At 52.3% G+C, this 22,542-nt stretch overlaps 1 protein-coding gene across 8 annotated transcripts in view; it reads right to left on the bottom strand.

The window, feature by feature from the left end:
• ANXA6 (annexin A6) overlaps positions 1-21,318 on the bottom strand; it is a 54,995-nt gene extending 33,677 nt beyond the window's left edge. For 5 of the 8 annotated variants that reach the window (XR_004349101.1, XM_032625992.1, XM_032625993.1 and 2 more), the window contains exons 1-8: positions 21,193-21,318; positions 11,994-12,037; positions 6,279-6,369; positions 5,482-5,576; positions 4,522-4,635; positions 3,463-3,553; positions 2,459-2,538; positions 423-479 (exon numbers count right to left, since the gene is read on the bottom strand). Coding sequence is in view for 6 of the 8 variants with exons in the window: in XM_032625992.1 (XP_032481883.1) it covers positions 423-479; positions 2,459-2,538; positions 3,463-3,553; positions 4,522-4,635; positions 5,482-5,576; positions 6,279-6,369; positions 11,994-12,011 (546 nt within the window). In the remaining 2 variants the exon portion in view is untranslated. Of the gene's footprint in view, positions 1-422; positions 480-2,458; positions 2,539-3,462; positions 3,554-4,521; positions 4,636-5,481; positions 5,577-6,278; positions 6,370-11,993; positions 12,038-21,178 lie in introns of all 8 variants that reach the window. The other 3 variants (XR_004349102.1, XM_032625998.1, XM_032625996.1) reach the window with 3 other exon arrangements.
• Between the last annotated feature and the right edge of the window lie 1,224 nt (positions 21,319-22,542).

Genomic DNA, 22,542 nt, shown 5'->3' with positions numbered 1-22,542 from the left:
ACATAGTAGGAGCTCAAAACACCTGGAATGTATGGTATATCCACAGGGAGGGTGTTTGTGTGATTAATATATGCCTGTCTCCCCAGTACTGTCCGACTTTGTTCATTTAGGATTCCCCAACGCTTGGCAGAATGCCTGGCACACAGTAAGTGTTCAATAAATATTAATTAACTGAATGAACAAATGAACAAATGATGAAAAGCTCCAAAATACATCTCACCAACTTTACATACTGTGTACCTTTGAAAGCTAACTTAAGTCCTTTCTTCAACAAAGCACTGTATAAATGATGGCTGTGAGTCAGTTATTTCTGGCATCTGATGCAAATTACTCTGCCTCCAGCCCTTCCCTGCATGCCCAACCTCTCCCCTCTCTCAGGGCTGCCTCGCTGTGCCCGGGGACCTCCACTGGTGCTGATTTACCTGGACGTCCTGCTGCACCAGGTCCTCGCTCACTACATCATCCTCCTCCCTGGTTCCCTGGGCAGAAAGACAAGGAACACATGGTTCAGATACCAGAGCCAGGACAAAGCCTGGATGCCAGTGGTAGAGACAGGGAGGACTGGGAAAACCGTGGTGGCCCAGAGTGTCCAGGAGAAGAGACTGACAGCAGCCACTGAATCAAGACCACAGCACCTGGGAATTCCCTGGTGGTCCAGTGGTTATGATCTGAGCTCTCACTGCTGAGGGCTTGGGTTCAATCCCCGGTTGAGGAACTAAAATCCCACACGCCACGCAGTGCAGCCAAGAAAAAAGAAAAAGAAAAAGAAAGACCACAGCATCTATTTTGCAGCAAATCACAGGGCCCCTCCCACTGGCTTCTCCCTCATCCTTGGAGCTTGGACCAAACAGAGGAGTCCTGAGAATAACCAAGGTCTTCCTAGGTGCCTCCACCCCAGAGGAAGCCTTGTACTGAGAACATCTCTGAGGATAGGACTCCTGCCACAAGTCCCGGCATGGTCCACGAGGCCATCCAACAATATCACAGGGGTCAAAAGTCTGCATATTTGCATTCTGTTAGGGGCTTAAGCCAAGGAATTCACTAATGAGGATTTGAGACTGGGGGCCTGAGATCTGAGCTCACAAGCTGTGAAGGCACCAAATCCTATTTGTGTTCCTGTCACTCCACCCACACCCAATGCCCCATCAGACAGAGGGGGATACTCATAGGGGCCAGGGGCCAGCCATACTGGGCTCCTAGTTATGTGGGCAGAGGTCAAGCCTATGCTTATCTCCTGTTCCCCCTGAACTGTGCGTTTCACGATCTCAAACACCCTGGTTCTCTTTGGGAGCGAGCCTAAGGAGACAGAGCTGGTACGCTTACAATCCGTGCCATGTAACCGCCTGCTAGATGTTAGATATTGAGGAGGCCACATCTTTGACTCCAAGATACAGGCTGGCACGCTCCTGTCCTGAACATGAGCTTTGAAAATGGGGGCAAAGGCCACGCTTTCCCACTCTTGAAGATCATCTCCTGATAATTCCGCAGCTGCTTAATACCGAATGAGGATAGTTATGGCAACAAGAGGAAAAGAACTGGGAGCGGCTGCTGTAAGATGAGGGGAGGGAGGGCAATGAAAGAAACAAAGAGGTGGCTTTATATATAAACCTTCCTAAAAGTTTGGTCCTTGGAGCTGGACTTGAGATACCTCAATGCCTGTTCCCAAGGGGCTGAGCAGGGAGAGGAGAAGCAGCAGGGTGGGATGTGTACTCCAGCCACTGCAGTCGTGCAGAATGCAGGCCTGCTGTTGCCAGAGCTTTCGATTATTCAAAAGAATCTGAAGATCTGGTTTTGGACCAAAATCTCCCTAGTTTTAAATGTTAGCAACTAACTCAAAGTGTTTTTTTAAAAAAAACGTATGTGGGGGGGAAATGAACAAAGGAAGAAACCCAACTTGGGCAGGCAGAACTCAGCCACGGACACCAGTGTGCAGCATCTTTATGCTCTTTTTTATGTCATCCGTGGGTGGGAGGGAGTAGCAGGGCTTGGCTATGGGGGAATGCCACGCAGGCAGCTCCAGAGATGCTATGACCCCGCTGGCGCCCCTGCTGGTGAGCTCAGGTAGGTGCAGCGGCTGGGGAAGCCATGGCTGGAGAGAGGCTGGAGAGGAGGGGGAAGGGGTACGTGCGGAGAGAGGAAGGAGGACACAGGAGCACAAGAGAGACAGGGTATGTGAAAAGAAATGCAGGTCACCTGCCTGTGCGAGCCACGGGGGACAGAATAGACCCTGGACGCTCAGATTCCACACCCAGGTGAGCCAGAGAGAAACCATCTCAAGTTTGAGGATAAGATGGGCAGAGGAAGGGGGGAGGCCACAAAACACCAAGGAGGACTTTACATGTGAAGAACCACCAAGGAGGCCCTCACGGGCCACCCTGTTTGGGAAAACAGGGAGAAGGTGCTCACAGCCCCCTGCACCCTGGCAGAGAGCTCGGGGAGGGCCCCAAGGTGGACAAACCTGCAGCAGGACCACGAGCATCTTCTGGAAGTGACCAGAGGTGTCCCCAATGACGTCAGCCTCCAGGTCTCGCTCGTAGGCTGCAGGGAAGTAACACAAGCTCTAGCCCCATCCCCAGGACACCCCAGGAAACCAGGATAAAAGTCCCTGCTGCCCCTAAAATGATCAGATATTTGTTACAAATCCCAGTCTCCATGACAGCCATGGCAAGACCCAGGGTATATTTTCACAGTCCTCTGTACTGACCCACGATGTGATGAGATGGAATCTGCCCAAGTCTCTCTATCCCCACCTGTGCTGTCCTACCCCAGACACCGTCGTCGCTCACCTGGAGAGTGGCTATGGCCTTCTGACTGTTTTCTCTGCTTCTCCAATCCACAGCAACATGGGTGACTGTCTTAAAGCCCACATTCATCGTGGGCGCCTCTGTTTCCCACTGAGCTTGAAATAAACACTGTCTCTCTCTCTTGGCCTACACGGCCCTGTGTAATCCGGTCCTGCCCTCTACTGCTCTAGGCTTGCACTGGATACCAGGCTTATTCTGCTCAAGGGCCTTTGGTCTTGCCATTCCCTCTCCTGGGTCTTCTTCCCCACTCTGTGTACAACTGGATCCTTCTCATTTCCTCCCAAGACAGGCTTCCCTGACCACCTGTCTGAAGCACGTCCTCCCCAGTTAAAGCCGGATGCCTGTTCTCTGTTTCTTTCATAACACTTCACCACAACAAGTCACCGTCATGTTTATTTGTTTACCTGTTTATTATCTGTATCCCTCATTACCTCATTAATCTATAAGCTCTCAGGCAGGAACTATATGGATGCCCACCGCCATATCCTGAGAACCTCGCACACTGCCCAGCACAGAGCAGGTACTTATTGGATGGATGGACAGAACAGAGGGAAGGAGAAAAAAAAGGTGAATGGGTAGAGTCTTAGGGTCCCTACTCTTGTGATCACCTTCATTATGCATCTGAAAAACCCTGAATGGCCCCTCCTGCTCTTCTCACCATCTTTGTACGCTGCCACCAGCTGGTGGATCTGCTCGTTGGTCCGCGAAGCCAAGATCTCAATGAGGCACTTCTCATCGGTACCAATGCCCTGGGAGAGGGGAAGGGGCATGTGAGTCAAGGGTTGGGATGGGAGGCCACCAGCCCCGAGATGGGAACCTGGGGTGGTCAGAGCAAGGAAACCCGCAGCACTCAGGGTGCCCCTAACACAGCTCTTAGGCACCAAGCTGGAGCTGCTGCCCTGAGATGGGGTTCTAGTGCCACCTCTGCCTGAAGCTTGCTTTGTGACTGCTCATTTAAAAACTTTATCTTTCTGCACCTCTCTTTCCTCATCTATAAAATGGAGATGATATTAGTTGCTCTACTGAACTCACAGGAAGAATGAGAAGGTGATAACCTCTTACATGGTTACGTTTATTAGTTAGAAACAAATTCATGTTTACTAGCTCATCTGAGGCAAAGATCATAGCACTTTATAAACTGTAAAGTGCTAAGTACACTCGAGGGCATTTGGTCTCCCGCCGCTTGGTGGGGAGCGACTTTCTACTTCCACTAGCCTGGGCTGCCCCTGAGATCCTGAACACACCTCCTCAGCCGCTCCTGCCCTTTCCTCTCCAGCCCACTCTGATCAAACCAAATCCTCTCCAGGCTCTGGGCCCAGCTCGATCCTCTCATCTTCTGTGACGCCCTCTCCAGCCACCCCGAGCCCAGGGCCTGTCCTCATGACCTCCTTTAACATGCCCTGGCCCTTTGGGTGTTGGACACAATCTGTCTCCACTTCCCTGTGTCCTGCTTCCTCGGGACTGTAAGCTGCTGGGGTGGGCGTGTGGGCCAAGGGCCCCATTTCACAGGGTGGGCCTCACACCGACACCTGTCCCACCTCTGTCCATCTGGAAGAGACCGCGGCGCCCCTCTGGGATAGGATTTGGGCAAGCTGCCTCCAAGCAGGGCACACACGCGGGGTGGGTGCAGGGCTCACTGAACGCTTGCTGGAGAGGTTGGAATCTCCCATTAACCACGCCCCCAACCCTTACACACGTGCAGACCCACACTTCATACCGAGATGGCGTCTTTAATTTCTTTGGCATCACTATAGGCAGGTGGCCTCATGAGACCCACAATCAGTCGTTCAAACTTCCCTGTCAGCTCGTACTTCAAGTCTGCAATGAGGTCCTGGTTGCGGGGCAGAGGGAGGAGGAGACAGAAGAGCAGTTATACTGATAAGGATTACGTTTAATGAGCACTTACTCTGTACAGGCACTGGACTAAGTAATCTCACTTAATCCTCATTGGTGGAGGTACATACTATCGTCAGCCTTCAGAAATGGGCTGAGACATCAGGTAACCTCCCCAGAGGCACGCAGCTAGCAAAAGGCAGGATTCAAGTCCACAGCACTGTGCCTCTTCCTCGCCGTTGTCTGTTTACTTGTTCGCTGTGTGTCTCTCCCACGGTCCGTGAGTCCATAGGGTTGACACCCTCAGGTCTTATTCACCTGTGTAGCCCTAACCCCTAACACAGTGCCCAGCGTGAAGCAGGTGCTCTAGATGTTCCCGTGGCTGAATGGCCCCTGCCTGAGAGGAGAAGAAAGGAGGGGACTTCCCTGGTGGCGCAGTGGTGGAGAATCCGCCTGCCAATGCAGGGGACACAAGTTTGATCCCTGGTCCAGGAAGATCCCACCTGCCATGGAGCAACTAAGCGCCACAACTACTGAGCCTGCACTCTAGAGCCCATGCGCCACAACTACCGAGCCCACGCGCCCGCAACTACCTAAGCCCTTGCTCCGCAACAAGAAGCCACCGCGATGAGACGCCCACGCACCACGATGAAGAGTAGCCCGCGCACAGCAACAGAGACCCGACACAGCCAAAAAAAAAGAAAAAGAAAAAAGGAGGGCGGAAGTGCCAGCACAGAGGCTGACCTGGAGTAAAATACTCACAAAAGGCCCTGAACACACAGGTGAATGAAATCATTCACCAACTGCCCCCCCATCCCACCCGCCCTCTGGTTGCCATGGTTACCTTGCCATAGAGGGACTTGTAGTTCTGGCAGATCTCCTGCCTCTGCCTGTTGCTCCGGGAAGTAATCAGCTCCAGTATGGCCTCCTTGTCACTGCCTAGAAGAGGGGAGGCACCCGTCACCCTACCCCAACCTGCCTCCAGGAAGCCCACCAGGGCTGTTCCCTGCAAGTCCTCAGCATCAGCCTTCTGCTCACGTGAGGCAGTGACCTCGGAGTGGGGAATCTATGGGGACCTGACAAGCCACCACTGAGAGAGATCCTAGCACATGTAGTATCTGAGCTCAGAGGGCTCGTGATCTACCTCCTCATCACACGGATAAGGAAACTGAGGCCCAGAAAGGAGCAACAACTCACCCAAGGTCTCCCAATGAGCCTGGCTTAGAAAAACCCAGGTGTCCTAACGCCCAGGACAGGGTTCTTTCAGTGAGAGGGAAAAGAAAAGAGAATAAGCAGCAAATTCAGGGTAGTGCTTACCCCCAAGAGAAAAGACAGAGTGATGCTATCAGGAGGGCGACCCACCATGGAGGTTTCAACTATATGAGGAAGTAAGTGCTATTTCTCAAGTTGGGTGGCAGGTCTATGGGTAGTTTCTCCTACTCTTTAGATCTTTTTATTTGAATAGTTCATTATAAAATTATAATAATAAAAAGAGGAGACCAAAGAATGACCTAGTACATCTCACCATCCCACCCCACCGCCCACCAAAAGGGCTATCCTTTTGGTATGGGGACACCCTCAAGCCCAGTTGAATCCCGCTTCTCTTCCTGAGGGCCCCACTCCTGGTGGCCGAGCACCCACCGAAGCCCTTCATGGCATTGTACAGAGTCTCGGCATCCTGGCTGGCGTCAAAGTCGGGGAAGTCGTGAATGGAGCCCCGGTACTTGGCGCCCTGTGGAGAGAAGAGCAGAGGGTGAGGTGCTGGCCCTGAACGGGGTTCCCAGCCCTGGCCACAGGATAAAGGTCCCCGCTGTCCCTAAAATGATCAGATATTTGTTACAAATCCCAAAACTCAGCCTCCATAATGGCCACGGCAAGACCCAGGGGTGTATTTTCACAGTTCTCTGAAGAGACCCAGGACGTGGTGAGATGGAATCTGCCCACTTCTCTCTATCCCCACCTGCACTGTCCTACCCCAGACACCGTCGTCGCTCACCTGGAGCGTGGCTGAGCTCCCTGCCCCTAAAATGGAGCGCTGGCTACAGAAAGCCTGGGCAAGGGTACGGAGGACTCTTCCTGTACCTCCTGCCACCGCCTGCCCCAAGGGTGGTGCCATTTCCCCACGGGAGGAGAGCTCGGCCAAGCCCCCGGCTCTGCACCACTTTCCCAGGAGCCGGGAGAGATAAAACCCAGACTGAGTGCAGGGGGTGGGAATGATTCCTGCAAAAGTAACCAGAGCCCCACATATGTCTATGGCACTTTACGGTGTACAAAGCCCTTTCACCTCCACGAGTGTGATTTTAGTGTTTTGTAGAAGCGCTTCAGATGATCTCTATCACGGAAACAAAGAAACCAAGCCCCACAAAGGGAAGCCACTTGCTGGGGTCACACAGAACCCACATCTCTCTCCAGTTCCTCTTTGCTCTCTAGCTCCAGAAACCTTGCAGCTGCCAGCTTCTGAGGGTGGGGTCCTGGCCCAGGGTGGGGGGCCCAGAGCCACCCTCAGAATCAACACCCAGATGAGGTGCTGCTCTTCTGGGCCCAGTAAACTGAGCCATGAACTGGCATCTGAGGACAAGCTGGCTGGGTCCTTGGGACAAAGGCGGGGAGAGGCAGAGCCAGAGAATCTTAGACATCGAAGCTGAATGCACAATGGGCTGGTTCACAGAGAAGTCAGATATGGGTCAGCCATGGGGCCCCGGAGAGCAGCGAGAGCTGGGATAGCCGTGGATACCAGAGCCCAGGGCACTAAGCACACAGTGCAGTGACAGGGCACTTAGCCTGTGCCAGGTCCGATGCGAAGGGCCGAAGATTCGGGGAGAAAGAAGACCCGAGCCTGACTTTCATGAGCTTCTGACCCAGTGGAGGAGAGAGACTAGAACACAAATTAGCATAGAGCTCGTAATAAATACCCCATGACAGAGGCAAAGCGACTTGGGAAAACAGTGGAGGGCAATTCCAGGTGCATGAGGGAACCAGGACAGGCTTCATGGGAGGGGCAGGGTGGCTCGCATAACCGTGCCTAGAGCAGTAAGAAGTGCACGGCAGCAAATGAGCCTCCGACCACCTCCTGCGTCTCCCGGCACCTGCACTGCAGGACCCGGCCTGGCATTTGAACGCTCTGTTGGTTTATGTCAGCCGTTGCTGGCTCCTCCAAGGTATGCATGCGTGGGTGCAGGGTTGCTATTTAAAGTTCTGGCAGGGAAGATGACCAGAAAGGGACACGGCCCTCTTCCCACCACCCGTGAATCCCCTGCAACCTGATCACACCGCTGGGCAGAGAAAGAGAGAGTAACACACGCCAGATACCCAGACCAGAAAAGAGATACTCCCTTTAGAAAGCTCCACGCGTATCTGTCTTGATGTATTCCCAGCAGCTGGCTCAAGGCTTGCCACAACTAGGCACCATTTGTTTCCTAGGTGGATAGGTGTACGGGCAGATGCAGGACTGTGAACATACCCTGAGCAATCAAAGAAGACTTCCTGGAGGAGAAGGCTAAGCTGAGCCCTAAAGGATGAGCAACAGCTGGCCCAAGGGGTGGGGGAGGGAAGGAAAAGGCTTCATACAGAGAAACAGCACGGCAAAGGCCTGGAGCCAAGAGCATACAAGAACAGTCAGGAAAGCAAGCCCAGATTCTTCAGGGCTCTTGCGGATGCCCAAAGTTGCCAAGATCGTGGGATTGTAAGTTGGCAGGAGGGAGGGAGGAGGAGAGGGGAAGGATGGAAGCGGAGCCCCCAGGAAGAAGGGAAGAGGTCCCAGCAGTAAGCTGACACCTTCTCTCCTGCTTCTGCTCCCCCCTCTTCCCTCCTCACCCAGTGCAGTGGTTGAGGCAGCATTTGGGGCAGAGGCTGCAGCTGAAAGATGAGGCCATGCCATGCTGGAGGACAGGAAGTCCAACTGCTATCACAAGGCTGGATCGAAACGCTCCCTTAGGGCTTCCCTGGTGGCGCAGTGGTTGAGAGTCCGCCTGCCGATGCGGGGGACACGGGTTCGTGGCCCGGTCCGGGAAGATCCCACATGCCGCGAAGCGGCTGGGCCCGTGAGCCATGGCCGCTGAGCCTGCGCGTCCGCAACGGGAGAAAACGCTCCCTTAGAGGTGGGCTTGGCCAGCTGCAAGTCAGTCTCTCTCCCATGTGGCTCTTTGCACAACAATAGTAAGTAGCCCGTCAGACTAGTTATCCCTAGTTATCCCAGCACCCTGCAGGATCACAGCCATGGGGAGAGGGCGGCGCAGGGGGGCCCCAGCACTGGTCACATTTAGAGACGCAGGGACAGTCCTTCAAATCACCCAGGTTTCCCATCATTGGTCATTCTCACACCAACCTGGTGAATTTACATCTCCCAGTGCCACCTGCACAGCTGTCCCCACTTCTCCACCTCACCCTGACTGCCTGCCACTCCTCTGGCACACAGGTTCCTGGCCTCAAGTACCGGCGAGGGGAGGGGAGAGAAGCGGAGAAAGGACTTTCTACCCTGAAATATTCAGCAGGCCCCAGTGCCAGCTGGTGAGCAGCCTGGACCCCAGGCTCCACCCAGGCTGCTGCTAGAGCAGGAGTCCCGAGGCCGCTCGGGAACCTAAGCCACATGAGTCAGAGAGGTGGCTGCCCAACCAGGACTCCACCTGGAGCAGGCCTGACCCAGGCCTCCCCACCAACACCTGCCACTCTCGCCCTGTCCCCTAAGCCTTCAGATACTCACCTTCACGTCAAACCCAGAACATCCCTGTGAAATGAAGGCCACAGAGCCATGCCTCTGGGCCTTTCTATGACACCACACTATTTCTTTATGACTTTGGGCCTCAGGGTCCCCCCTTCTGGAAGGAGAGAGGGAGAACTGACACAGAGATCACAGTAGAAGTAACTGGGGGTGGCCTGGACCAGAGAAAAGAGGGAGTGGCTTGTTCTGTGCCTCTGTGTGTGTGTGTGTGTGTGTGTGTGTGTACACGTGTGTGCACGCATGTGTGTGTTGGGAAGGGGTACACAGGAGCAGAGTTGGGGTGCTAATAATTGGGAGCATTAGACACAAACTTCAGCTCAGTGGAAGGAAGACCTTTCTCACTCTTCCCTAGCACAGGCAGTACCCGACTGATCCAACTTCGATTATTCAAAAAGTGATACACTTTCAGTGGAAACTGTACTTCGAACTGTACATTTTGATCTTTTCCCGGGCTTGCGATACGCTGTAGGGTCCTCTCTCATGAGGCTGGGCTGCAGGGGCAAGCCGCAGCTCCCAGGCAGCCACGCGACCACGAGGGTGGTCATCTAATACACTGACGGCGATTCTGTACCCAACCATTCTGGTTTTCACGTTAAGTACCGTATTCGATACATTACATGAGATATTCAACACTTTATGATGAAATAGGCTGTGTGTTAGATGATTTAGCCCAACAGTAGGCTCCTATAAGAGTTCTGAGCACAGTTAAGGTAGATGAGGCTAAGCTCTGATGTTCAGTGGGGTAGGTGGATTAAATGCATTTTCAACGCATGATGTTTTCAACTAACCATGGGTTTACTGGGAGGTAACCCCACTGCAGGTCAAGGAAGACCTGTATTGTCTTCAGCCCCCTTCTTCTTTCCCCCGACCCTTGCTCTCCAAGCATCCAAACTGCTCTTACTGCCCTGCACACGCTACGTTCTCTCCCCTCTGCCCCTCTGTCCCAGCATCCCCTCTACCTAAAGCGCTCTCAGCCCCCTTGTTCTTCCTCAAGTAGCTCTCTCCAGGCAGCTTTTCCTATTTCCTCAACCTGCGTGCCCCCAGAGCTCCTTTACTGCTCCCACTAGAGCATTAGCACTGTGCATGGGGGCTCCAACTCATCCCATAGGATAAGGGACCCCCTAAGGCTCTGCCATCCTAGGGCTCTTGCTTGTAGGATGTCTATGGCTGCTGGTCCGTGGCAACAAGAAAGCACAGGTCAGCTAGGCAGACAGCAGGGTCTGGGAGCACTGGTGCAGGAGTCCAAAGATGTGTGCCCTAGGTCCTGGCCACCCTGGTCTCCCGGGACCTGATCTGTCCACTTGGGTCATCCAGAACCCTGCAATTCGAATGCCTCTCAGGAAGTAACTCTGGGATGATTACTCATGGGAAATGGGTAGCAACAACAACTACGCCTTGGATCTTTGTCTATAACCACTAGCACTCTCTCCTGGTCAGAGAGGCCACTTGTGCAAAGTGTGCTCCTCAGAGGCCGACAGGCAGGCCACGGCTAAGACTTTTTTGAGTACTGATCCTACATCATATAACACCATGTGCTCTTCTAAAATTGTGAATAGACATCCTTAAGGCCCTTGTTCATTGGGTGGCAAGTCATGAAGATGGGGACAAAGTTTAGCTATCACTGAGCTCAATCACCTCATAATGGAAACTGGGGCCACAGAGAAGGTAAAGAACTCACCCAAGATCACACAGCTTCTGTATTATGTCTGTGGCCAATAGCTCTACGATTGACATGAGGGACCAAAGGGGCCAAATCAGGGGTCCCTTTGTTTTATTCTCCCTTTTCAACCCCACTGTTCCAGTGACCACGTCTTTTTCTCTAAGTCCAGCCAACAGGGCAAACCCTGGCCCAGAGCAACACCTAGCTCTGACCAAGGACGGAACCTAATCCTGGCCACACACAGGAGTAAAAGCTCTGATACACCTCAAATTCCACAGCCCAGCAAAGCGCTCAGACAGCATGAAAGACTGGTGTCTCTCAAGCCAGGGAAACTTAATCCCAAATGCATGTGACAGAGAGGACCCAAATCCACCTCCAGAGCAGAGAGGACCCTCTCTAATGCTTTTGCCTATCCAGTATCCATCTCCCTTCCTGGGGGAACCACTCTTGGGCCAGGCAGCTCAGGTGGGACCAGCTCTACCACCTGGATCCAAGTTACCCAGGCCCAGCCAATGAAAACCAAACCCAAGATTTTCCCTGGAATAGTTTGGTATAAATTATGTTGTATCCTGCATGCTGCCCAGGAAGCAGAATGGAAGCCTAGAGCTGCTGCTGATGGCTAGTATGAACAATTAAGGAAGAATGTGTCCAAGAATGAAGCCACCCAGAGGAGGCCCAGTTCACGGAGGCAGGATCCTGACAATATCACGTGGGCCCCTGGATCCAGCCAGACCTGAAGCCCTGCGCTTCTCAGTCATGTGAGCCAATACACCTCCTTTCTGCTTAGGACGTTGTGTGTTGTCATCGGTCACTTGCATCTGAAAGAGCTGTGACTTATTATAATAGGAGCAAGCAAAGCCTGAGAACCTCTCCAGCTCTTTTGTAACTGAAGGTACCAGGGATCTGTGCTGCAGGCACAGTGACTCTGGGAGAAGCCCAGGCCCAGGGGAAGGACTATAGGAGGGGAAAGCCTCCTTACCTGTGCTAGCTTGGCCATGGTCTCGAGTTCTGCAGCAGACAACACTGTGGAGAAAAAAGAAATGCCATGAGATTCCTCTGCACTCTGATTCCCTCCATTCTTTCCCCTAAATTTCCTCAGCCTCATTCCTTTCAAGGGAGAGTGTGCTCCCGCAGCTGTTTTCCAGCTGCCTCCAGCCCTTCAGGTTAAATCACACCCAAAGACCCAGCTCAGGGACAGGCACAGTTTTTGGAGGATAATGGATGGACTAGCCAGTGTCCAGATGCTCACAGCAGGATGGGAAAGACTCTTGGAACCAGGAGAACTTGAAAGAGGGAAAGGGCACGACCACTGACCAGCACAACTCCTCCAGGCCACGCAGGGCACTTTCCCAGATGCTGTCTCACTTAATCCTCACAGCAATCCTTCCTGGAGTCAAATTCCCCTTTTTTATAGAGGAGGAAACTGAGGATGGGGGTTCAGGGAGGTTAAATAATTTGCCCAAGATCATACATCTTAAAACTGAATTCACTATACACGAAATAAACAACAAGGACCTACTGCATAGCACAGGGAATTATATTCAATATCTTGTGATAACATAAAATGGAAAAGAATCTGAAAAAGCTGAATCGCTCTGCTGTACACCTGAAACTAACACAACATTGTAAATCAACTATACTTAAATTAAAAAAAGACCCTGAATTCAACAAAGTCTAGATCCCAGGGTCCATGCCATCTGCACCATGCATGCTCTCTTGCCAAGTCACCAAGAACAGTCCCAGAATTCGGGGCTTAACAGTCTGTAGATGGGCACCCTCAGGGGCTCTGGGTCACCTGTTGCAAATATCTGACGGGCTACGGTCTCTTTGGCATCTACTCCTATTAGGCACTGCTCTGGGCACTGAGGATATACCAGTAAATAAAAGAGACTTTCTAAAACATGTGCTTTGCTGGAGCTTCCTCTATAATGGGGAAAGATAACAAACATATGATAAAAACTAAGAAGAAAAGATGAAGCTTGGCTGGGAGAGAGTGACAAGGGGTGTGATCTCAGGTGGAGTGGCCAGAGGCCTCATGAACCACGTGGCTACCTGAAGGCAGTGAGGTCAGTGTGGCTGATACAGCGGCAGGGAGTGGGGTGGGGACACTGGTAAGACGTGGCATCAAGGGACCAGTGCCTAAGGCCACTGTAAAGACTTGGGTTTTTCTCTGATGGGACAGATCATGGGTGAGGGTGGGCAACTGAACAAACAGGACACACGACCTCACTGAAAGGGGTGTCAGGACACAGGGTCTGCAGTGAAGGAATAAGAAACAAAGATACCTTATCTAAAAAGAAAGGTAAAAAGGGACATTGCTGCTTTGGAAAGGGGTTAGAGAAGGGGGAGCGGGGGAGCTACTGAGCATTCTCTGCAGGAGGGCAGAGAGGGGAGAGCCACAATCTTCTTGGGATGTGAGGAGAAAGAAGGACCAGCGCTGTCCATCGTAGTCAGGACTGCACGGTTTGATCTTTTTAAACCATGTCTATGTATTACTTTTTTAAAGTAAAAATAACAAACTCTATCAGACTTATATCCAGTAAGAGCTACAAGGAACTGAACTAGAACAGAAGGTAGAAACAAAGGAGATGTGTAACCTCAGTGTTTTCCAGCTCTTCACATACCGTCACCCCTACCCCACCCCACCCCGCCAAAGAAACAAACAAACAAACAAACAAAAAACACTGAGGGGAAATCAGCCCCTGATCTCAGCCCATAATCCTGCTCTCTCACTCTGGGGCCACAGGAGACATGTGACACGGCAGGGAGAACACAGGTTTGGAGTCAGACAGACAGACCTGCATTCAAGTCCGTTTTGTCACTTACCAGCTATGTGACCTTGGGCACGTTGCTCATCTCTGAATTCAAGCTTATCTTAAGTACAGAACTGGGGCTTTCCCCTTCCTGCCTTGGAGAGTTGGAGGATGAGACCCAACTTATGTCAAGGCCAGGCCAGAGATGTAAATGGTGGCATTCAGTGTGCTAGGGGGACATTCTGAGGACAGGGTTTTGTCATGTTTACCCATGTGTCCCCACTGCCTGAATACAAGTCCCCCAAACTACAGTCAGCGGACAGATGTGAGATGATGGGCTTGGGAGTGAAGAGCAGAGGGCAGTGATCTGCCTGTAACCGCAGCGAGCTGACAGCAGAGCTTGAGGAAGCCCTGCTGTTTCCCTGACAACCAGGGGCCCTTTGGTACAAACTTGAGCTCTCCTCAGGAAATAGAAACTCCCCCGAGGGGGAGCAGGAACCCACATCTACCCTAGGGTCTGGCCAGGAGCCAGTTCTGGGTTTCCCCAGGTCTGGGGGATGGTATGGGCAAAATACATGTGACACAGCAGGGAGAACATAGGTTTGGAGGGAGCTCCAAGGCCAGCAGAGAAAAAGGGACTGCATGAGGCCCAGGAAGTCAGCTGAGGCCCGTCACCTGCACCTCCAGCCTCGAAGCATTTTCCTTTGGCCTTGTTGCTGGAAACTTCAGCTGCTGGCGGCAGCCCAGGCCCATCTGGACGGCTCAGAGGAGGAGCCTCCAAGTCTTTGGGAAAATACTCTCAGCTCTGAGAGCAGTTTATATGTGCCTCTTGTGAGTGCACGTCTTGTATATACATGGAAAGCAAACTTCCAGAACTAGATGTTCTGACTGCAGTTCAGGGGGGCCAGGCTCCCACAGCCCCTCCTCTGAGGTTTCAGGGAAGCTCTGGAGCTAATCACAGAGGCGCCATCTACCCTGGCTTTACGAGGGGCTCTGATCCCTCCCAGGGCGACCCAGACCACACTTCTCAGGTTGCCTGAATAAATGTTTTATATCCAATGTTTCAGAACCCCAGAGGGCCCTTAACAATTACTTCCAAGCCCCTCACTTTCTAGATAAGTAAAGGCATCTCAGGGAGGATAAGTGACTTGCCAGGCCCAGACGATGGCTGACATCCCTGCATCCCACCCCCGGGTAATAACACGCTGGGACGTTAGGAAGAGGCCGAAAGAAAAGACCCAGGTTCTGGTTCCCAGCCTGCCCCCCCGTAACCTCAGACAAGCTAGGTTGTCTCTCTAGACCTCAGTTTCTTCATCAGCACAATGTGGATAATATCACTCCCTCCTTGGGAAAACCCAGAGTGGATGTGAGAGGCTTTTGTAGGTATCAACCAGGGATTTTCACAGCAAAATCTCAGAATAACAGTCCTAGGAGAGTTCTCCCCCAAGGCCACAGGACTCCTCTCTATCCCCACCCCACCCCCAATAGGCAAGTTTCACCATCTTGGTTGAAATAGCTTCTCAAGACTGGCAGGTATGGCCGCTATACGCCAGTGCCTCTCTCCTCTCAGGAACCCTGAATCTCTCTGGACCTGGATTTCCATGAAGGCTCATCATGGCAGATGATTCCAGAAACCCATTTTCCAGAAACCCATTCAACGATAGAGCTGATGGTGGCCTTGTGCTGCTGTGGCCACCTCCTGCCTCAGTCCTTTAGGCTGCAAGCAATCAGGACTCGCTCCAGAAGGAACACTCTGGGGTAGAGAATACCAGGGCTGGCTCAACCACCACTGCCTAACTATAGCACTGGGGAAACCGAGAGCCAGACAGAAGGTCTTGTCCAAGTCCTCCAGAAGGACCGAGTCACAGCTCTGCTCCCCACCAATTAGTAATTTTGTAAGTTACCTAAATATGAATCTCAATTTCCACATCTACAAGATGCATATGAAGTCCCAAACATTTACAAAGGAGGCAGGGTGGGTGGCATTGTAATAAAGAATGTGGGCTTTGCAGTCATGGCCTGAGTTCAAATCCTGACTGCTCATGACCTCGGGGGAGTTACATCATTTCTCTCTGACTCGGTTTCTTCATCTCAGAAATGATAATCTCATAAGGTTTTTGTGAAAATTCAATGAAGTAAGGCAGGTAAAATACTTAGCATGGTCAGGTTCAGAGTAGATGTTTAATTAGTGGTAGCTTCTGTTATCACAATCACCGTTATTAGAGCAGTGGTCTCCAAAGTGGGGTACTGGGCACAGTGATCCATTGGGGTACAGAATGAGAATATTACAACTTTCTAAATCGATCCTGCCCTTTCACATTCCATTGTTGATGTTCGCTATACATATATAAAGTTAAAGATGCGTATTAGGGCTGATACAAGTACACAATCAAGAGTTTGGACTTGGGACTTCCCTGGTGGTACAGGGGTTAAGACTCCGCACTCCCAATGCAGGGGGCCCGGGTTCGATCCCTGGTCAGGGAACTAGATCCCACATGCATGCCGCAACTAAGAGTTCACATGATGCAACTAAGGAGCCCGCCTGCCGCAACCAAAAAAAAAAAAAAAAAGTTTGGACTCGATGGAATGAAGCAGAGGAAGGAGAAGAAAGAGGGGAGAAGAAACACCGGCATAAGAAAAAGCATTTCTGTTCTCAAGATGTAGCCTGTGGGCTTTGGTGGAAAAGAGCATACTTCTGAGAGGAGAGAGGAGATGTTGAGTATTAGGGGGTGAGATCAGGTGTGGAGGGTAAGGGCAAATTGAGAAAAATTTTATAACCTGGAAGATCATGCAAAAAACAATCACCCAGACCGCTGCGCCCCAGGAGTGCCAGAGGGACTCTGCCCACTCATCTCCAACGGCCCCCCTTCGATGCAGGCCCTCTGAGCTCCGCACTCATGGCCGCTGACACCCGTCCTGATTTGTTGCCTTCGCCTTCCACCTCTTCACCCACTACCACACCCTCTCCCCCCTAAACCAGGAATCTCTTCCACTGGCATTTTCTAACCAGCCTTCTAGCAACAAAACCAGTGCTTTTTCAATTCTGGCTTTATTAATACCACCTGGGGAGTTTTTCGAACTTACCAACACATAAGGCCACCCCCAGAGATTCAACAGGCCAGGGATGAAGCCTGGGCTTTGGTAATTTTTGAAAACTTTCCTAGGTGATTCTGCTAACTTTTCTAGGAAGCCAGGAGGGATCTCTCCACCTCTGAACCACAGTGTGACTCTAAAGCCATCTACTCGTGAGTGGCTTGGGTCAACCGTTGTGGATTTATCGTTCCGCAATTAGATGGAGGCTGCTTGTCTCCAAGGCATTGTGAGAAAAAAAAAAATCTGTAAAAATGCACGATAATTCTTAGAGCCATGCTCATTCTGTCCCATCTGATAAAGGTTCAGTGGACTTCCTTTCCCTTCCCCCACCTCTGGTGGAAAAACAAGTTTGCCTCCATTTGTACATTCCTTTCAACATAAAGGCATCTGCTGGTTCTCTTCTGAGCTGGTTCTAACATCTGCCTGGTCCAGTCACTGATTATTGAGTAGAATAAAATCTTTAGCACATGATCATTTTTATATCTGAGGAATGATTTTACCTTTTCTTTAAAATTATTGTATATGCTTCCTTAACGTACCCTTACTACTAAGTGTGGTTCATAAGGATTGTTGAGTGAAAGGTACTGAGTGGTTTTCATGCTTTCTTTAGTGACTCCCTTGAAAAATCACAGAATAAAAAGGAATCACCTTGCCTACTGGTTTTCAGACTCATTAAACAGCCAGGAGAGGAAATAACTTGAGGGGTTAAGTAACTTGCCCAGCTCATAAAGAAAGTTAGTGATTAAGCAGAGGCTCACTTTTCAAAACCTATTTACTGAGCGCCTCCTGCATGCCCATTGGCAGGAGTTGGGGGTAGAACAGACAATGAGACGGACGAGTCTCCCACCCCAACGAAGCTGACAAATTTTTGTGCAGTGATCTGCCAATTTTTTTGATCCTATACACCACCAGGAACTAAGGGGAAAAAATGACCATTCATCATGATAAACAAACATATACATTTTTAAGCATAAGATTAAAAGCATATATAATAAGAAGTCTAAGTTTCTTCCGGCATCCCAGAAAATCATCTTAGTGCCTCCCAGGTTGTATGTACCCCCCTTTGCAGGCCCCTGGCCTTCAAAATCTAGATCCTTCCCTTTCCCCTTTCCTGATGGCTCCTCCCCTAGTCTGCTGGGAGACACCAAAGACCAGCCCCTCCGCCCTCCAGGACCTGCCTTTAATGAAGCCAGAGTAAATGCCATTCCTGGCCCTGTGCCCGGGCACACCCCCCAGCTCACAGCACTAGGGTTTCTTAGAGAGCAGAGTCTTTCTCTCTCCTGACCCAGAATCATTGATCCTCAGGCAGGATAAGGCCCCAGGATATGGTCCAGGGGCCCCGGGTTTGGAGTTGGACTGGCCTGGGTTGGAATGCTCAGGTCACTTTTGTGAGAGATAGCAAAGCATAGTGTCTCCCAGTACAGAGGCAGGAGCCAGACTGCCTGAGATCAGAGCCTGACCTGTTATTTAGGAGCTGTGTGGCCTTGGGCACATACTTAACCTCAAACGTAAAATGGGGGATAAAAATTATGCTCCCCTCAGAAGAGCTGTGGCGAGCATGAAAAGAATTAAGACATATCTAGTGCTCAGAAGACGCCCTGGCACACAGGACACCCTATGTAAGTGTTAATATTCTTTCTACCCTAAACTTTTGAGGGCTGAGTTTCCACATCTGCAAAATGGGCATGGTAACAGCATCTAACATAGGGTTCAGCCAAGGCCTGGTGAGTTAGAAGCGTTCAATAAATAATAAAAAAGACTATTTTACTATTATTTACAAGGACACCCGTTTTGCAGATGAGGAACCTGAGGCTCGGATCACCTGCTTTCTCAAGCACTACACCCTTCTGTGGCACCACACCACAGAGCACTTGATTCTCTGGGCAGGGCACTCTACAGTTTACAAGGCACTTTTTCACATCTCCCATCTTAGAATCTCATGAGGGGGCTATCAATCTCATCCTCATTTTACAGGTGGGGGATCTGAGGCTCCAAGAACCCAAGGACAGGCACTCCTCCTTAGCCAGTCTGGGGGTGGGGTGAGTGGGGAGGGTTCTCAACCCCAGGAGGAAAGGGAGTATGGCTGGATTCCAAACCAAGAAGTTTAAAAGGATGAATAAAGGCACCCTCACCCAAGGCTTCCTCTCCTCTTTTGAGAGGGAGGTAGACAGACATGCTTGCTCGAAAATCAGGGTAGAGACCACATCCTGTGCTTTGTCCCCACCCAGGAAGCATCTTAGAGGGGTTGGGTGAGGTGAGGCTGGTGACACTACTGGACCTCCCTGGAAAATTCTAGAATGGCCATGAAGAAAAGCCAGGCAACTCCAACCTATTTTACCAGCTGGGTGCCCTGGGCACAGCTCTTGTCCTTCTAGAGAGGCAGGCACTAAGGCTCAGAGGGGTAGGCGTGTCCCCAGGGCTCCAGGTGGTTAGTGGCAGGGCAGAGGCTGGGACTGGGTGTGGCTAGAGCCTGGTGGCCCAGGGCTCCCTCTGGGTGCTGCAGTGCAGATGGTCCAGACGCTGGCGGCTACCCAACACTGCAGAGCTCCCCGACCCTGTCCCAGGGACAAGCCCCAAGAGGCCAGGTCCCCGACTTCCCAGGGACAGCCCCCTCCTCTGCACATTCACATCCACAGTCTGCCCCAGCAACAGCTGTGACCCTTACCCAGAAACCACAAATATTTTCTGTATCCCAGCAGCCCGCGCCTCGGGAACAAGGAGTGGAAGGCAAAGAAAGATGTCTGAGTGAATGTCACAGCTGCATAGGGGGATAGAGGCCTCTGCCCCACCCTACTCCCACCATCCTAAATCTTAGAACAGTTGAATCCTAGAACACCAGCACTGCAAGGGGCAGCCAGTTCAGCAGACTTCGTCACAGAATGATAACTAAAGCACAGAGAAGGAAGGGGCTTGCCCAAGGACCCCTGGCACCTGGAACTGTGACCCAGCTTTCCACTGGCCGCTAGGCCAGTGCCCTCTGCCATGGCACAGGGCCTGCCAGCCAGAGGGGCAGGGTCCATGGCAGCTGAAGCTGGGCAGTCATTCACCTCCAAAGGGAGGGCTAAGCAGGTCACGATATCCCATTTGGGTCAGTGGGGCGGGCAATTTAAGGTGTGCTTTGGGTAAAGGGGAGAAGGGGAAGTGAGGGAAAAGGGCAGACCAGGGAACCAGAGTTCTTTTACAAACCCAGAAGCCGTATGTCCAAATTTGGAATTGTTGGGGAAGACCCACCAGAGTTTAGAGAAAAGGAGGGGGAGGGAGGAAGCAAAGGGTGGATCCTCCCAAAGGACCCCCACCCCCACCCCATCCCCTTGCACGGCCTAGCTGGGTAGGCCAGGCTTCCCAGGCCTGTAATCAAGACTTCCAAACCTGTAATCATTCCTTGCAGCTGACAGATAAATCAATTTTCACAGCCATTGTTTCCTCTGAGAGGCTGGGTTTATCAGCTCTGGACTTGGGGAAGGAAACTGAGGCTCAGACAGGGAAAGCTACGGATTCAAGGTCACACTGCACGTTGTTGGTGGAGCTGGGATTCCGACTCAAGGTATTTCACGCCCATGCTCGCATCTGCGGAGTCATCTGAAGCCCCCAAGCTTTGGAAAGGCCGAAACTGGGCTGAGGGAGCGCAGGAAGAAGGGTGGGGCCTCTGGCCCATCACAAGGCCCCTGGAGTCTCCTTTAGAGGCGAGGAGTGGCCCCAAGAGGGCGGGAGGGTCCACTGGGGCCCTGAGGTGTGGACAGCCGGTCCCCCATCAGTCTGCACACAAAGACCCCTGCCCCAACGACCACCATTTCAGGTGCAGCGCAGGGTCCGACTCTTCATGCCCTCAGTCTTCGGCTTCAGCTACACCCTTCCCTGCGGGTCCGTCCCCTGTCCAGCTGTCTCCAACCCCGGGCCTTCAGAGTCGCTTTAGTCCCGCAAAGCACGGCCAGCAGCTTGCGTGGCCCCGGCCCAGGTGCCCCCCGCTCCTCCACCACACCCTCTGCAGAGCCGGCCCTCCCCTCGCCTCGCCTCCCCTCGCCTCCCTTCCCTTCCCCTCCTTTCTCTTCCCTTCCCTCCCGCTCGCCGTCCGCCTCCGCTTCCCCGCCTGCGGCAGTGGATTTGCTCCACTATGCTGCGCAGACGCGCCCTGCCCGCGACCCACTCGGGTTCCCGCGCCCTCGGGTTCCCGGTCCCCGCGGCCCCCACCTCCCGCGCCCCTCCCCGGAGCCGGCGGCAGGCGTGGGTCAGCGATGACTGGGCATTTATGGCTCGCCCCCCGCATTCCTGAAGCCCGCCGGAAGGGGTGGGGGTCCACTGGAGCGATCCCGTCTCCTACCTCAACCTACTCACCGCGCGGCGGAAGCCTCCTGTAGCGGACGGACAGACGAGCAGGCGGACGCGCGGACGCGGAGCTCGCTGGGTCAGAGCCCGTTAGCAGCAGCAGCCGCAGCGCAGGGGCGGGCCGGGAGAACAGTCCTCGGCTCCCGGGCCGGACACGTGGCGCGCGGGGCCCAATCGGGCTCGTCCCGCCTCCCCCCCTCCCCGCCGACCCCACCCCCCCCCCAGCCCCCGCCAAGTTCATTCGCTCCTGGAATCTTAGAATGTCACCAGCCGGGAGGGGCCTCGCCAGGAAAAACTCCGTCTCTGCTCAGACCCCAGACCTGCGACCTGAAGAGGGGAGGAGGATTTGGCCAAGGTCACTCGGCCCGTTCAGGGCTGGAAGTCAAAGCTCCCGACTCCAGTTCTGGACACTGTCCCCAAATTCCTACTGCTCACCAAAGATTTGTTGAGAAACAGAACCTTGAGGCTTGATAAAATTAAGGCCAAGCACTTAATCTGCCTGATCAGATTCTGTCCCTCCACAGCCCCTTCAGGTCTGTGACATTACTTAGCTACTTTCCAGAGGAGAGCCCAGAGAAGCCCAGTGTTTAAACGAAGGTCACACAGCTAGTAAGTTGTGGAGCCGGATTCAAACCTGTGCCAGGTGACTCCAGAGGGGCGCTTGCTCTAGCTTGGCTCAGGAGAGTGCATAGTCCAGAAGAAAGGGAGACAGACCACCAGTTATAATCCGGGGCTCTGGAAAACCATAGAATAATAAAAAAGTGATAAACTCTTTGGGAATCCAGAGGAAACTGAGAATGACTGTCCCCCAGGGGATTTGTAAAGACTTCCTGGAGGAGGTGATGCTGCAGTGAAATCAGTAGTACTTCCCACCCACCCACCCCTTAGAAATTCTGCTTTGATGGAAAGATGGCAACCCTGGGCTGCTGAATCTTCATAGGCAAGACTCTTAGATGCCCTGATTTTCAATTAGCTCAAGCAAAAGATAGGGATGATCAATGCTCTTTCCAAAGGCTGTCTTCAACCTCTCACTAGTTAGAGAACTCTAAGCCTTTTTAGCAAGGGGACCTAGTATGTTCTTTCATCTATACATCCCCCCAACATTTATTGAGTACCTGCTGCATGCTGGGCACTGAGCTGGGAGACCGAAGTGAGCAAATGGGAAATGCTGCCTAGACCTGCCTGCATGGAGCTTCCACTCTTATGGAAGACAGATGGTTAGGTCTTTGTTACAATAAGGTTTAGGCAGTCGGAATCTGGAAACTATAAAGTGCTATGATGGCCACAGCAGATGGATCCCACCTAACCTAGACCTTTGAATGAGAGTAGTGTTGTGACCAAAAGATGAATGCAATCTAG

This window comes from Phocoena sinus, chromosome 3 (genome assembly GCF_008692025.1).
Source record: "Phocoena sinus isolate mPhoSin1 chromosome 3, mPhoSin1.pri, whole genome shotgun sequence".
NCBI lineage: Eukaryota > Metazoa > Chordata > Mammalia > Artiodactyla > Phocoenidae > Phocoena > Phocoena sinus.
Note: the sequence above shows the minus strand (reverse complement) of the source record. Positions and strands in the feature narration are given on the sequence as shown.